The 17,553-nt window shown below is 43.5% G+C and overlaps 1 protein-coding gene across 1 annotated transcript in view; it reads left to right on the top strand.

The window, feature by feature from the left end:
• MMP21 (matrix metallopeptidase 21) overlaps positions 1-17,553 on the top strand; it is a 63,688-nt gene that overhangs the window by 24,786 nt on the left and 21,349 nt on the right. The window contains exon 4 of the mRNA XM_077455497.1: positions 4,819-4,960. Within this exon, the coding sequence (XP_077311623.1) occupies positions 4,819-4,960 (142 nt within the window). The remainder of the gene's footprint in view (positions 1-4,818; positions 4,961-17,553) is intronic.

The following is a 17,553-nucleotide window of genomic DNA, read 5'->3' as shown; positions in this document are numbered from 1 at the left end:
CCCATCATTGGCGTCAGTGGGTGAAATAGTGCCCCATTGTTGGCGTCAGAAGGAGAAGTAGTGGAAGGAATAGTGCCCCATCATTGGCGTCAGTGGGAGGAACAGTGCTCCATCATTGGCGTCAGTGGGAGGAACAGTGCCCCATCAATGGTGTCAGTAGGCAAAATAGTGCCCCAACATTGGTGTCAATGGGAGGACTAGTGCCCTATCATTGACGTCAGTAGGCAAAATATTGCCCCATCATTGGCGTCAGTGGGAGGAATAGTGCCCCATCATTGGCGTCAGTGGGAGGAATAGTGCCCCATCATTGGCGTCAGTGGAAGGAATAGTGCCCCATTATTGGCGTCAGTGGGAGGAACAGTGCCCCATCATTTGCGTCAGTAGGTAAAATAGTGCCCCATCATTGGCGACAGTGGGAGGAATAGTGCCCCAAGGGCCAGATAAAGACAAATAGAGGGCTGCAACCTGCCCCCCAGGCCACAATTTGGAGACCACTGTGCTAATTCAATACTGGGTTCTCATTTTTTCAGGCTTTTCTCCTTTTTTCTACTGGTGATCCGGCAAATAACACACCTCCTGTCTCTAAGTGGCTACTCTCAATCCTCCTCCACTGTACAGCCAGCCTGCCTTATTTCCAACTCTTGTGGCTCCCCTCGTAGCACTTTTGGCTTCTCCTCCTTTTTCTCCCTCCAGCTGCACTGCAGGTAGATTGGTATCTGCACCCCCACCTCCCTGCTGTCTGGTTCCCCTGTATGCACCCCCTCCCCTGTGGCATTGCCAGCTTCCCTCCTCTCCTCTACCACTGGAGGCTGCTGCTGGCACACAAGCTGGATGTTTCAGGGTGGAGAGTTAGGAAGGGGCTGGTAAATATGTCCTATTTTATTTACCTTCCTTTCCTGAATGAACACAGTGAGTGACTGGTACTGATCCCTCCTGTGTCCATTCATCACTGAAGCAGAACACTTCCCATTCATTCACTGTCCAGTGCAGCTGAGGCTGCAGAGAAAGCAACTAGGGAATCAGTGTCGCTCAGTTTCTTTGTCTCAAATGTGAGATTTTCGGGATCTGTTTAGAACCCCGAAACTTCACCAAAGGCCCCCCAACATGGAAAATTGTAAAATAAAATAAAAATACAATTAAAAAAAAACTGAAGAATTGTAACAAATTTAAAAAAGAAATTAAGGAAAATGTTTTTATCCTAAAAAATTTAAAGTAATGCAGCCATCACATCTAAGGACTGTTAGGGTCTTTGTACACAGACTTTCCGGTCGGGCCCGCCTGTCAGTTTTTCAGGCGGACATGATCGGACCTTTCAGCCTTCCCTATGGAGCGGTGAGATGTCCGCTGACATCCGCCGTTCTCCGATCCAATCCTGCCCGCAAACCCCAGACAGACGGTGGTCCTATTATCCATCCGTCTGGCGGATCAGATGAAAACGAACAGGCGGTCCGTTTCAACGTGCTTTTCCGCATAGAGGAGAGTGGGACTGTGCCCGTGTCTGCTCTGCACAGCGGAGCGGACCCAGACCTGTCATCCGCCTGCTCAGAGGGGATCAGCAGAGTGATTTATCTGCGGAGCAAGCGGATTCCTTAAGGCGGAGGCGTCCGTGTGAAAGGGGCCTTAGGCTGCAATGTGTTACATTTTTGTTTTTAGGTTTAGATATCCTTTCTTCAAACCTAATCTGCTCACTATAGCTTATGTCCAACTATATGAACTATATCCACAAGAGACCACACAACTGCTATGGAGGCCCAAGAGCACCCGGGGGGCCAGAGCTGTCTGGGGATGCCGGGCTTTATACACACAATAGCACTTGACAAATACTGTGCATTGGGATAAAATGATTGGCTTGAAAGCTGGGTAATAATTTTGATAGCATTTAGTATTCTATATCACTAGAGGAATTGCCTTTGAGGTGGAGACTAGTGAGGTGGGGTAAGGCTTTGCTATGGTCCTACCATCACATAGCCCTGCAAACCTCCTATTATCTGAGCTGGGGAAGTGGGATTCCTATTTAGTTACAACATTTTTAGCTAAAGGATAAACCCCGCCACAAATCATTTCATATGCGACTGATACTAAGTATAGACATATTAAACCCAAAACCAAAATTTTTAGAATATTGCAGTATATCAGTCATTAGATGTGGTGGCTGCATTAGTTTTCCTTTTTTAGCCTTTCTCCCCCTCTCTTTTCACCTGTCATCTGTCTAGTAACACACCTCCTGTTTTAGAGCACCCCCCCCCCCCCAAGCACAGGGGCACTTGTGGACAGCAGCATTGTCAGTCTGGGGAGAGATAGACTACCAGATTCAAATACAGTAAAAAATTGAAGCTCCAGCTAATACCTTTTAGGCTTGGTTTCCACTTGTGGGATTTGCCATGCGACTTGGGACTGCAAAGTTGCATGATAGGTCGTACCCCATGATTTCCAATGAGTACAGTTCATATCTGTGCGACTTCAAAGTAGTCCCGGCACTACTTTGGTCCCAACTTTGATGTGACTTGAGGTCCATAGACCTCAAGAATACACAGGCATTGTTTCAAGTCGCATAAAAATCGCAGCAAAAAATTGCAAGCCTTTCAGGTCGCAATAGTGGAAACCTAGATTTAAACGGTTAAAGCAATGTTTTACTTTTAGGATAAATGCTTTACACAATTAAATAAAAGGTGAACACCCTAAGCACCCCTGCCATTGTTAAAGGGGTTGTAAACCTTCGTATTTTTTCACCTTAATGCATCCTATGCATTAAGGTGAAAAAACACCTGTCAGTGACCAGCCCCCCAGCCCCCTCTGTTTTACTTACCTGAGCCCTAGAACTTGACCCACTGTCTCTCTGCCAGGGGTTCTTGGCTCTTGATTGGATAGATTGATAGCAGCACAGCTATTGGCTCCCGCTGCTGTCAATTAAATCCAATTTGAAAAATGGACCCTCGCGCTATTAAGTGCTAAAATGTGAAGAAATATCTAAATACGTATAAAAATGGAAAAGTAGAAATTATAACAATATATAATACACAGTGAAAGTGATACAAAAGTGCAAGTGTTGCTAAAAAATGCAGCGGGACAAAATAGTTAACACCAACTATCACATAAGAATAAACAAAGTATAAAGTCCTGCGCAAATTGTGCCACTAAAAAAATGAATATATATATAAAAAAATATATATGCATAAAAAATATATAAAAAGTCAATAAATCAAAGTGAACACACCGATGTGTGAAAACAGTGAAAAGCAGGAGAAAAGACGGGACCAACTGTTCCAAAATTGGTAAATCCAGGCTCTCAGAACTCTCACCTCAATGATGGAATAATCAGGCAAAGTGAAATAACCCCAGAAGCTTCTCCTTAATTTTTCTCTATATAATGACCAAGGAATTGTAGATGAAGCCTGTAGTATATCTTTCTGCCACTAGAGGGCCATTTCCAATACTTGAATATAACACTGCTGCTTGTAATTCCGTGGTATAGAGCTTAAAAAGAACACAGAGGAGAGGGGGAGAGGGAGAGAGAGAGGGGACTCCGATCGTGTAGTGGTTTAATGAATGGACAAATTTATTAAGCATAAAAATGGACTCTCACATTAGCAAAAAAAGTTCACACAGAGAAGATAAAATGAAGACCTGGCGTTTTCGGCCAGTCTTACGCTGTTTCCGGTTTGTCCTGCGGCCACTCCCTACGCGTTACGTCACGTCATGTGACTTCTTCAATGGCGATCCCCATTGAAGAAGTCACATGACGTGACGTAACGCGTAGGGAGTGGCCGCAGGACAAACCGGAAACAGCGTAAGACTGGCCGAAAACGCCAGGTCTTCATTTTATCTTCTCTGTGTGAACTTTTTTTGCTAATGTGAGAGTCCATTTTTATGCTTAATAAATTTGTCCATTCATTAAACCACTACACGATCGGAGTCCCCTCTCTCTCTCCCTCTCCCCCTCTCCTCTGTGTTCTTTTTAAGCTCTATACCACGGAATTACAAGCAGCAGTGTTATATTCAAGTATTGGAAATGGCCCTCTAGTGGCAGAAAGATATACTACAGGCTTCATCTACAATTCCTTGGTCATTATATAGAGAAAAATTAAGGAGAAGCTTCTGGGGTTATTTCACTTTGCCTGATTATTCCATCATTGAGGTGAGAGTTCTGAGAGCCTGGATTTACCAATTTTGGAACAGTTGGTCCCGTCTTTTCTCCTGCTTTTCACTGTTTTCACACATCGGTGTGTTCACTTTGATTTATTGACTTTTTATATATTTTTTATGCAATTAAATCCAATGATGCAGGTGCCAGGGGCGGGGCTGAGTCCTGCATTCGGCCTCTATGGATGTTGAATGCTGGACTCAGGAGGGCGCTTGTGAGGTAACCCCCCGGAAGCACGCTTCTCCCAGGGGGTTATCTGATGTGGGGAGGAGCAGCCGAGGGACCCCTCTGAGCAAAACGAGCTGCACAGTGGAGGCAAATATGATATGTTTTTTATTTCATTTTATTTTTTTAAAACGAACCCTTACAATCACTTTAAATATTGTTTCTCAATCCCCTAACTGCTACAAACTGCTACATCTGCAGGAGAGCTTGTTCTGTTAAAAAACAACAGATTTAGTGGCTAGATCACCAGGTGAAAATAAAAGAAAGAAAGACTGAAAAACAAAACTAATGCAACCATCACAACTAAGGACTGGTAAGCTGCAATATGTTTGCTTTTGGGTTTTAATACCACTTTAAACTCTTGTATGGTTTAAATATAGTAATGAACTTTCTGGCATAGGCTACATTTGTATCTATATGTTTGTGATTGGTGGTCTCTTCCCAACAAACAGGTGGCAGTTCATGAAATTGGCCATGTGCTTGGACTATCTCATATCCACAGGACCGGATCCATTATGCAGCCCAATTACATTCCGCAGGAGTCTGGCTTTGAATTGGACTGGTCTGATAGGAGAGCAGTGCAGAGTCTATACGGTAAGAGGCACTGAGATCCTATCTCACACTACAGTATCTTCTACCCTATGCCCAGATAATACCTCGTACTTCCAGGTATGGAGGAGCATGTGACTCACTCCCCTTCATCTCATGTGACAGCACTGGTGCTTAGGGATTGGCACAGCTCTGTTTAGTAAAGATGGGGGCAGTCCCCGGCCATGTGTAATCTCTGACTAGAGTGAAATGGAGCTTACAGAGACTTATTTTTTCTTTGCTCCCAGCTGAGTCCTATAGAGACTTAGGGATCAGAGGAAGAAACCCCAGTACATGATGAGGAACACACCCATCGGACACTTCCAGACGTGTTGAATGCTGAGGACTGGTCTGATAGAGGCTACAGTACTGGAATGGAGTAAATATAGGAGACATAGGGGTTGATTTACTAAAACTGGAGAACCCGAAGCAGCTGGGAATAGTAGCCAATCAGCTTCCAACTTCAGGTTGTTCAATTAAGTTTTGACAATAAAACCTGGAAGATGATTTGTTTCTATGCAGAGCTACACCAGATTTTGCACTCTTCAGTTTTAGTAAATAACCCCCATAGGCCTCTTCTATTGCAGGGACTGGATGTTTTTAGGGAACTAACAAGGTCTGTTTACACTTGCAGTACCCTTTTAAGTGAGATCCAAGGGGGATTGCTCTTCGGAGGTCATTTTGCAGGCAGCGGGGACGTGTTATGGTGCTCCTCACCGCCTGTTTTCACTCTTAAAACCCGCACCACCATTGCAGTGATGCCCCATTCAGGTGAATGGGGTGCATTTTATGGCAGTACTGCTAGTTTAAAAAGCATCATGGCCACAGCATGTGTACTGTGTACATCCTTGTCCGCTAGCTTTGCAGCTTAAGGTGGAGCAGTTGGGTAGTGCCTTTTTATGCCGTGCATTTTTACGCCCCCCCAACTGCAGGTGTAAACAAGCTCTAAAGCTGGAATACATGGAGTGATTTTCTTTCCTGCAAACATGGGGAGAAAACGAAAAAAAAGAATGGACTTTAAAGGATGCCACTATAATCCCAATTAGGAAAAGAAATTGGTCTCACATTAAGATTGACATGGAATTTTATAGATAGGCAACTCCTATCCTCATATTGATTAGCGGTTCCAAATTTACAATAACTACTGCAGTAGAGAACAGACAGAAGCTACACTCCGCATCTTTCCAAATAATTCTACTGATTTATTATGATGCAAAATGTATAATGTATCACATTAATATTACAATTGGACGTTTATGGTAACAAGGGGCGTAACATAGGCAGGCTAATTCTAGTCAGCACTCGAAAGAATAAAAACATGTACTGAAAACATTATTAGTGCCGTGTGCATAGTGAGGGCAGTGTGCAATACATACAAAATAGAATACAATTATATACAGAACTTACAAATTTCCTTTACAGTCTTCCCGCTCCCTATCGCACCTTAACATCAAAATTTCTCTTTCTGTCTAGTGTTAATTGTCACCCTTGATCCATCCTGATAACATAGATAGCTGTTTCTTCCATGTCAAGATAACAATTGAAATCGCATAAAAAAAACATGACAGAAAGAAGTACATGAACATGTCTATATGGTACATTGTCCCACATGTTAAAAATCAGAGCAAAGAGCTGATAAAGGGAAACAACATGGAGGGCCCTGGAGTGATGATACATTTCGCCCAATAGCTTCTTCAGGCTGCCCCCTGAAGAAGCTATTGGCGAAACTCGTAGTGATCCATCTGTGCTGATATTTGTGACTCCATCTGTTTGGCCTCTAGCCAGAAAAAAACCTTCAGTATCATCACTCCAGGGCCATCCATGTGGTTTTCCTTTATCAGCTCTTTGCTCTGATTTTAACATGCGGGACAATGTACCATATAGATATCTTCATGTACTAATGTACTTCTTTCTATCGTGTTTTTTTATGTGATTTCAATCAATTTCATATTTTTTATCTTAATCTGAGACCTATTTATTTTCCTAATTGGGATTATAGTGGCAACCTTTAAAATCCATTTTGTTTTCTTTTTCTGTTTTTTGCCCATATATTATTGGATGCAGTGCCACGCCCTGCAGTATACATCTCAATTTTCTCTGTTGCAGGAGAGAAAAGCTGTCACTGCTGGGAGAACACAGTGATTATTGCTAGCGGCTATAGCTGCTGGAAATAATCGCATTAAAAAAATCCGACATTCTGGTTGTACCCAAGTTGGGTACTCAGCCTGTTCAAATCAGTAACTCAGCCTGCCCATACATGGTTCGGATCTCACCCAGTCACTGCTGAACTGGCCGGGATTTGACCCGTCTATGGTTGGCTTTAGGCAGTCTAAAGGTGGACTGTGCCCGAGTTGGGGATTTCCGGTGTCTCGGTTGCGGGAGTCTCTGTCTCCCATTCTAATCCACATTAACAGAACGGCAGCTTGGTATGGCTTACTTAGCACTGAATTGGACCCTGACAACCTCACACGGCTGTAATTTTTCACAGGTGCCCAAACCGATTAACGTAGCAGACAGAGTGTAAGGGGAGGACACAAGTTTCCCGAGTCTGACAAATTCAGGAGCCGAAAAGTCACCTTATGCACAATAAATTGCATTTCCCCTAATGTGCTGTGAACAGAAAGCAGAGCCTCTGTGTTTGAATAGAAATTAGATAGAGATTGCAGATGATTTGTGATGCATGTCAGGGCTCACTTCATATCAACAACCCGCTGTAATTATACCCTGAGCACTGCGCTTTCATAAGATTCCCTTCCACAGAATGAAGGATTGAGATACAATGGTAACGATGTTAACCATCATTTCCTGGGGTGCATCTCACCAAGCTGTCCAGCCAAGGCTGTCTATGTCATTTCTGCAGCTCGGGGTCTTTTTTTAATGACTAATTCATCGTTCACTGCAGATGTAGTTGGCCTATCACCATTCAGTGTTTTTTTGTAAAACTGGCCACACAATACGACTATGCAGTGCAAAGGCCTACTTGATGGGATTGCAATGGTTAACCTCTTGCCTACTGGGCACTTTTACTCCCTTCCTGCCCAGGCCAATTTTCAGCGCTGTCACACTTTATATGACAATTACGCGGTCATGCAACACGGTGCCCAAACAAAATTTTTAGCATTTTTTTTTCACGCAAATAGAGGTTTCTTTTGGTGGCATTTATTCATCACTGGTTTTTTTTATTTTATTTGCTAAATAAACAAAAAAAGACCAAAAACTTTGAAAATAAAAACAAAAAACGTTTTCATAGTTTGTTTTGCAAATTTTGAAAACAGGTCATGTTTCTCCTTCACTAATGTGTTCTGATGAGGCTGCACTGATGAGGTAGCACTGATGTGGTGGCACTAATGGGCACTGATAGGCTGCACTGATGAGGTAGCACTGATGTGGTGGCACTAATGGGCACTGATAGGCTGCACTGGTGGGCACTGATGAGGTTGCACTGTGGGTGTGCAGCGGGCGCGATCACGGAGGGACATCATATGATGCCCTCCCAGAACTGTCCGGCAGCGCTGTAGCAATCATTCTTCTATAGCATGGCCAGCAAGTGGTTAAAGAGGAGCTTCAGGCTCCCCCCCCCCCCCCCAAAAAAAAAAAATTAAAGTCAGCAGCTACAAATACTGTAGTTGCTGACCTTTAGTATAAGGACACTTCCCTGTCCAGGAATCCTGCGATGTCCTCACCAGAGCCGATTCTCATACCACTTGACCTTTGAAAGATTTGCCCCCTTACTGACCAGGCCATTTTCTGCGATACGGCACTGCGTTACTTGAACTGACAATTATGCAGTTATGCAATGTTGTACCCAAATAAAATTGGTGTAATTTTCCCACAAATAGAGCTTTCTTTTGGTGGTATTTGATTGCCTCTGCTGTTTTCATTTTTATAAACAAAAAAAGACTGACAATTTTGAAGAAAAAAAATATATTTTTTTAATTTCTGCTATAAAACATATCCAATAAAAAAAAATTGAAAAAAATATCTAATTTCCTAATCCGTTAAGGCCAATATGTATTTTGCTACATATTTTTGTAAAAAAAAAAATCCCAATAAGCGTATATTGATTGGTATAGCATCTAGAAATTATGGGATATAGATGGGAATTTATTTTTCTTATACTAGTAATGCCGGCAATCAGCGAATTATATCGGGACTGCGGTGGACAATCGGACACTAACTGACACTTTTGACGCTTTGTGGAAACCAGTCACACTAATACAGTGATCAATGGTGCCAAAAATATGCACTGTCACTGTACTAATGACACTGGCTGGGAAGGGGTTAAACATCTAGGGTAATTAACCACTTCGCATCCAGGCCAATTCTGACATTTCTCTCCTACATGTAAAATACATCATTTTTTTTGCTAGAAAATTACATAGAACCCCCAAACATTATATATGTTTTTTTTTAGCAAAGACCCTAGAGAATACAATGGCAGTTGTTGCACGGTATTTGCGCAGCAATTTTTCGAACACGTTTTTTTCAGAAAATAAAACAGTTACCTGCTTTAGAAAAAAAACAAAAAACACTAAAGTTAGCCCAATTTTTTTTTTATAATGTGAAAGAGGAAGATACGCCAAGTAAATAGATACCCAACATGTTACGCTTCAAAATTGCACACGCTTGTGGAATGGCGCCAAAGTTGGTATTTAAAAATCCCCATAGGCGAAGCTTTAATTTTTTTTACTGGTTACTCTAACGTTCGCAGCGATACCTGACATGTGTGGTTTGAACACCGTTTTCATATGTGGGCGGGACTTACATATGCGTTCGCTTCTGCGTACGAGCTCACGGGGACAGGGGTGCTTTAATTTTATTTTTTATTGTTAATTTTATTTTTATTTTTTTAGTTTGACACTTTAAAAAAAAAAATTGATTACTTTTATTCCTATTACAAGGAATGTAAACATCCCTTGTAATAGGAATATGGCATGATCGGACATATTTACAGTGAGATATGGGGTCAATAAGACCCCATATCTCACCTCTAGGCTGGGAAGCCTAAAATATAAAAAAAAAAACGATCCTGGCTTCCCAGCCAAAACGGCGCTGTTAATTTGAATACAGAGGCCGGGCGTGACATCATAACATCTCGCCTGGCCTCCGAACGATCATAGAGACTCCGGGGACGATCTGGTCCGCCGGAAATCTCTATGGTATCATCCGGGGTCCGGCGGATCCTGTGACCGACTCACCGATGGAAGCGGTGAGTCGGTACAAGCTCCGGAGGGTGGCGGGAGGGGGGCGTCCCCTCCCAGGGCCCGTAAGAACGATCAAGCGGCGGAACGGCCGTTATGATCATTTTTATGGTGCAGGGAATCGCTGGCTGAAAATGACGATATCTGAATGATGTCTGTGGCCTCAGGCATCATTCAGATTTACCACCAAAAAGCCCATGACGTCATATGACGTAGTTTGGGCGCCAAGTGGTTAAAGGGTTAACTGTAGGCCTTTGCTAAGGGAAATTATGGATTTTGTTTTCCTACTTGGGACAGCAGGGACCCAAAATCCATTACTTCTCTCCTGTCAGAACGGAGCTATGCCTTGTTTACATAGCCAGAGCTCTGTTCTGTGTCTCTGCCTGATGATTGACGGGTGTCGGCGGACATCCATTGCCTGGCTCCCGCAGATCGGTTTCTGCTCTGAGTAATCACAACAGAAATTGCCCGCCGGCGGCACGTGCCCTCTAGGCGGAAGTGCAGAATCACATATATACATGATTCTGCACAGGGGGGGGGCACCTTGTAGCAGTATATCTGCTATGGGGTGATCCTTAAGTGGTTAATAGGTGCTGGCATCTGAGGTAAGGGAAACAGGAAGTGAAGCCTTGCGAGTACATAGTCCGAGCTGGAAGTGGGAGCGGGTACCTGACAAAACCAGGTACCCGTTCCCTCCAAAAAGTGCCAAATGTGGCACTGGAGGGGGGAGTGTGGGTGCAAATAAGTGGAACTCCCCCTTTTGGGGAATCACAATTAGAGGGTGATGTGATTTTACAATATATATGTAAAGCGTAGTGTAAATTGATGGTGCTATATAAGGACCTATAATAAAGGATCTGTGCACATGGACCATTGACCCTAACTGCAGGCTGGATAAAATCTTTTAGTGGGTCATAGTTTGGAGACCCCTGAACTATTCCCCGTACATGAACCAGGATCGGACTAGATGTCTACTTTTGTATGGGAGGATTGTGCTCCGAATGCACTTTTAGAGGCTGATTATTCTTATTCACTATGGTGATAAATGTTCTGCATTTTGTCATTTTGTAGAAAATTGTTTCCGATGAAGTTCAAGAATACAAGAAAAGAAAAAGTCAAACTGTCCTTGGAAAAAAAAATAAAAAATGAGCGCAATTTACCTGCAGGAAGCTTTTATTTTTAGCTCCGCCGCAGATCTGCTCTGGCACGGCGTCTGCCATCCGCGGATTTCCCGTATGTAGCTGGCACAGCTCTGAGCTTTCCGCCAGTAAATTAGGACAGCATTGTATCTGGATGTTCTCACATCGAGGTGTGACATTTTCATTTGTAGCCTCCGGGGATGAAATCTTTCTTGAGCATCGCTTGACACAAAGCGAAGATGTGAGCGGCGCTGGCTGCCTGTGCCAGTTTAGCCCGTGGGCAGCACGTTGGCCCAGACTGAGAGCTGGATCTGTGTCATGTAGAGACCTCTGTTCTTCCTAAGTCAGCGGGTGATGTCTCTGTAACGCAGTGCAGTCACGGCGGTGCTGTGCATGGGCAAGCTATTTCACAATGGTGCTTGCACCTGATGATGGCGTCTAATAGTCTCCTAGTCCCACACACCATTCCTCTGTATCATCGGCATTCTGTGCATGCCCACAGCACAATGACACTCATTTTAGATGCAAGTCAGTTTCATGTGAAATGGCATAGAGTAACATTTATATAGTAGGCTGCGTGAACGGCGCGGCTGATTCTAGGGGGGATAATTGCCCCAAGTACAGAAAGCAATGAAACAGTCTCCGATAAAATGAACAAAAACTCCCAGAAGTCTTAGGGAGTGCTGCAGCTACAAAGAGAAGGTGCAGTTTAGAAAGTAGGCAGGAGGAATATATATCTAGTGTAAATATAAGTCAGTGATCTAGCCATACAGATACAGCTTAATACACACTGATCAGCCATAACATTAGGACCACTGACAGATTAAAGTAATTGTAAAAGGAATTTTTTTTTTTTTAAATAACAAACATGTCATACTTACCTCCACTGTGCAGCTCGTTTTGCACAGATTGGCCCCGAACCTGCTCTTTTGGGGGTCCCTCGGCGGCTGTCTCGGCTTTCCCCTGCAAGTACTTCTCACGTTCATGCGAGCTCCCTCGCATGGTGAGAAGTGCTTGCGGGCGCGCTCCCGTGATACATCCGGCGGCCATAACCGCTCACTGTATCAGTTGGCCCCGCCCCCGGCGCGCTGCGTCATTGGATGTGATTGACAGCAGCACGAGCCAATGGCTGCGCTGCTTTCAATCCATCCACTCTGGCCAATCAACGACCAGGCTGAGCAGCGAAGAGGACGTCGGGGGCGAACGCGGGACTTTGGAGGGGTCAGGTAAGTAAAACGGGGGGGCCGGCACTGTCAGATGTTTTTTCACCTTAATGCATAGAATACATTAAGGTGAAAAAATGTTTACCTTTACAACCCCTTTAAGTACTTGCCATCCGGGGCAATGCTGACACTTCGCTCTATTTTTTTTTTTTTTGCTAGAAAATTACTTTCTAGAAAAAGAACCTCCAAACATTTTAAATATGTATGTATTTTTTTTTTTTTTAGCAGAGCCCCTATAGGGTAAATTGGTGGGTGTTGCAATTTTTTTATGTCACACGGTATTTGCACAGCAGTTTTTCAAACACAATTTTTTGTGAGGAAATACATTTTCATGCATTTAACTGCACATAAACACAATATAATACCAATTTTTTGGTAAAATATAAAAGATGATGTTACGCCAAGTAAATAGATACCTAACACGTCATGTTTTAAAATTGCCTCCGCTCGTGGAATGGCAGCAAATTACGGTGCTTAAAGTGAATGTAAGGTTGTTTTTTTTTTTTTTTTTAAATAACAAACATATACTTACGTCCACTGTGCAGCTCGTTTTGCACAGAGTGGCCCCGAACGTGCTCTTCTGGGGTCCCCCGGTGGCTCTCGCAGCTCCTCCGCACATCGGATAACCCCCCCCCCCCCCGGGAGAAGTGCTTGCGGGCGCTCTCCTGAGTTCAGCATTCGGCATCCATAGAGGCTGAATGCAGAACTCCGCCCCGCCCCCCACGTCATTGGATTTGATTGACAACACCGGGAGCCAATGGCTGCGCTGCTATCAATCTATCCAATCAAGAGCCGAGAACCCCGGGCAGAGAGAGACAGCACATCCCCATGGGTCAAGTTCTAGGGCTCAGGTAAGTAAAACGGGGGGGCTGCTCACCTGCTCTTCTAGGGTCCCTCGGTGGCTCCTCCCCAAATCAGATAACCCCCTGGAAGAAGTGTTCTCCCGGGGGGTTACCTTGCCGGCAAACTCTCGAGTCCTGCATTCGGCATCCATAGAGGCCGAATGCAGGACTCGGCCCTCCATTGGATTTGATTGACAGCAGCGGGAGCCAATAGTTGCGCTGCTATCAATCTATCCAATCAAGAGCCGAGAACCCCGGGCAGAGAGACAGTGGGTTCTAGGGCTCAGGTAAGTAAAATGGGGGGGGGGGGGGCTCGGGGGCCGGTCACTGCCAGGTGTTTTTTCACCTTAATGCATAGGATGCGTTAAGGTGAAAAAACACGAAGGTTTACAACCCCTTTAAAAACCTCCATAGGCAACGCTTTAAACGCCTTTAGAGGTTACCAGTTAAGACATACAGAGGAAGTCTGGTGCTAGAATCTGGTGTTAGAATTTCTGTCACTCTTATGCCCCGTACACACGATCCGACTTTCCGACAACAAAACCGTGGATTTTTGTTCAAAAGTTGTTGGCTCCAACTTGTCTTGCATACACACGGTCACACAATTGTTGGCCAACAATTAAGAGCGCGGGAACATGGTGATGTACAACGAGCCGAGAAAAAGGAAGTTCAGTAGCCAGCGCGGCTCCTTCTGCTTGATTCCGAGCATGCGTGAACTTTTGTGCGTCAGACTTGTGTACACATGATCGGAAATTCCTACAATAAAGTTCTGTTGGCGGAAAATTTGAGAACCTGCTAGCCAACATTTGTTGGTTGAAAGTCCAACAACAAATGTTCTACAGAACATACACACGGTTGGACTTTCAGCCAACAAGCTCACATCCAACATTTGTTGACAGAAAATCTGATCGCGTGTATGGGGCATGACAGTCGCAACAATACCTCACATATGGTGCGATAACCGTTTACATATGCGTGCAAAAGTAATGTATGCATTCAGATTTGCACGTAAGCGCGGGGGGAGCACAACCAAGGGGAGTGTTACATTTCTGGCACGTGCGTTTTATGGATGAGTTTACTTACGGTTTCAGTTACTTCCTGTTTTCTTACCTAGGCAAATTATGTCATACAGTTATACATCCCAGGAGTCTTCAGGGGAGGAGGAGGGGTTTTCTCAGCTAAGTACACCCTCCTGCATGCATGCCTGAGTTAAAGCGGGGTACCCCCTAAAAAAATAAATTAAAAGTCTACAACTACTGCAGCTGCTGACTTTTAATAATCGGACACTTACCTGTCCCAGGGTCCAGCGATGCGGGGGAACGAAGCCCCCCCTCGTTCCCCACTCCGCTCGCGGCGCCATCATGCATACTGTGGGCACCCGGCTGTGGCTTCACAGCCGGGCACCCACTGCGCATGCGCGAGCGGCGCAGGCTGCCGTGATACGCCAAACAGTCACCTGGGACATGTGACAGGACCCAGGTGAATGTGCGGCGCGAGAGGAAGTGATGTCACCAGCCCGGGCAAGGAAGAAGGCAGATTACGAGGGACCCCCTAGCAACAGGTATTTAGAGGTGAGTAAAAAAAATTTTTTTGACAATTATTTTTTTTTTTTTTTTTTTTTTAAGAATTTTAAGCAACTTTTTATTTTTTGGTGGCAACACCACTTTAAGAGCAGATGAATTCCAGGAAGCAAACTACATTAACAATTTTCTACATGAACAATTTGCCCTTACTCAAGATGGCCACAGCCAGAAATGCTAGACGGTGGATTTCAAAGTGATTTCTCATAAATAAAGCATGGATGGGGGAGTTTACTTTGAAGTCCGGTTTACACTGGTGTGGTGCGGGATTTGCAGCGATTTCTTGGCTTTCCTGCGCCACATCAAAATCGTACCCCGCTCATGCAAACCGCTGCAGGTGTGTATGTTAAGTTAACGACACTCCAAAATCGGTTTGCAAAATGCGATTTGCAGAATCGGATCGCATGGGTGTTCCAATTCTGGTGTGGCAAAAAAAAAAAGGGTCTTGCAAGATTTTGGTGCGGATGCAGAGCAATTTGAACCATACAAAATGAATGGTTTAAATCACAGTGCTGCACTGTTGGCCCACCCTTTGCAGCTATGATAGCGTCAACTCTTCTGGGAAGACTGTCCACAAGGTTTAGGAGTGTGTCTATGGGAATGTTTCACCATTCTTCCAGAAGCCCATTGGTGAGGTCAGGCACTGATGTTGGACAAGAAGGCCTGTCTCGCAGTCTCTGGTCTAATTCATCCCAAAGGTGTTCTCTCGGGTTGGGATCAGGACTCTGTGCAGGCCCAGTCAAGTTCCTCCACTTCAAACTCGCTCATCCATGTCTTTATGGATCTTGCTTTGTGCACTGGTCCAAATCATTTGGTGGAGGGGGGATTATGGTGTGGGGTTTGTTTTTCAGGGGTTGGGTTTGGCTCCTTAGTTCCAGTGAAGGGAACTCTTAAGTCGTCAGCATACCAAGACATTTTGGACAATTTCATCCTCCCAACTTTGTGGGAACAGTTTGGGGATGGCCCCTTCCTGTTCCAACATGACTGCGCACCAGTGCACAAAGCAAAGTCCATAAAGATATGGATGAGCGAGTTTGGGGTGGAGGAATTAGAGCGGATGCATTAAGGTGAAAAAACACGAGCCTTTACAACCCCTTTAAGACTGGGATGCCATCAAAGTTCATGTGTGTAAAGGCAGGTGTCCCAATACTTTTGACAATATAGTGTATGTAATGACAAACTACACATAGGAACAGTTCTTTTTCTTCAGCACATTAATGCGATCATTCATATCTGATTTCCCTTTATAAATAAATGCCATTGTAAAAAACATAATAATAAAAAATATAAACGTCAATATAAAAAATATAAATGCCAAGCAGAGATTTGTGCACCCAAATGTAAATTCCAGGCGATAAATCTGACTTCTCTTGCTGTAACCAAAAGCTGATTTGCTGTAGTAGGTGGAAAATGAAAAGCAACAAAAGACAAAAAAAAAAAAAAAAACACACAATTTTTACAAAGCAATAGTGCAGGGATGAGGCAGTCTATCTATCTGTGAAGGGACATAAACAGATGTGTAAGTGAATATAAATAAGCTTGGCTGCAAAGTGAATATAAACTATATAGCCATAGAAAGCGCAGAGGTAATGTCTCTCCATGTAGAAATACATCCAGGAGTGCCTTCCTGTAATAAGATAGAAAAATAATCCTCGGAAGAGTAACCTTAATCAAAATATCATGCATACAAATAAAAATCGAAAAACCTCATAAAAACAGCATATGACTGGCGGTGAAAGCGGCGAGGTAATATTCCTGACTGCAGGTAACTAATAATAACGATGTAAATGTAGAAATATTAAAGCTGCTGGAGGGGTCCAATTCAGCGGAGATTCACACGCTACATGGGGGATCACTGCTGCTACGTGACCGCAATGTAATGCGACAGGACGAGCAATGTTCTGCCGGAGACGGGCGCAGCTTTTCACAGGTTTTCTTTTTTTTTTTTTTTTATCACGCAATACATCTTGTAAAAATGTTATCATGGTTTATAAGTGATTGAGTGATTTCCCAGGTGTTCAGAGATGAATTCCGGGCAGATAGTAAAATACATTTTTATTTTTTTTATTTTATTATTCATAACAAAATATATTATAAAATGTATTTTAACTGCTTCAGCCCCGGAAGATTTGGCTGCTGAATGACCAAGCCATTTTTTGCGATTCGGCGCTGCGACGATTTAACTGACAGTTGCGTGGTCGTGCGGCGCAGCACCCAAACAAAATTGACGCCCTTTTTTTCCCACAAATAGAGCTTTCTTTGGGTGGTATTTGATCACCTCTGCGGTTTTTATTTTTTGCGCTATAAACAAAAAAAGAGCGACAATTCTGAAAAAAACGCATTTTTTTTTACTTTGTAATAAATATCCCCCAAAAATATATAATTTTTTTTCCTCAGTTTAGGCCGATATGTATTCTACTTATTTTTGGTAAAAAAAATTAGCAATAAGCTTATATTGCTTGGTTTGCACAAAAGTTATAGCGTCTACAATATAAGGGATAGTTTTATGGTCATTTTATTTTAAATTGGTGGTATTTGATCATCTCTGCGTTTTTTATTTTTACACTATAAACAAAAATAGAGCGACCATTTTGAAAAAAATTATTTTATATAG

The sequence above is a fragment of the Lithobates pipiens genome, unplaced genomic scaffold (assembly GCF_037356315.1).
Source record: "Lithobates pipiens isolate NorthernLeopardFrog02 unplaced genomic scaffold, aLitPip1_a1.2 Scaffold_25, whole genome shotgun sequence".
Taxonomy (NCBI): Eukaryota; Metazoa; Chordata; class Amphibia; order Anura; family Ranidae; genus Lithobates; species Lithobates pipiens.
This window is presented reverse-complemented; position numbering and strand designations above follow the sequence as displayed.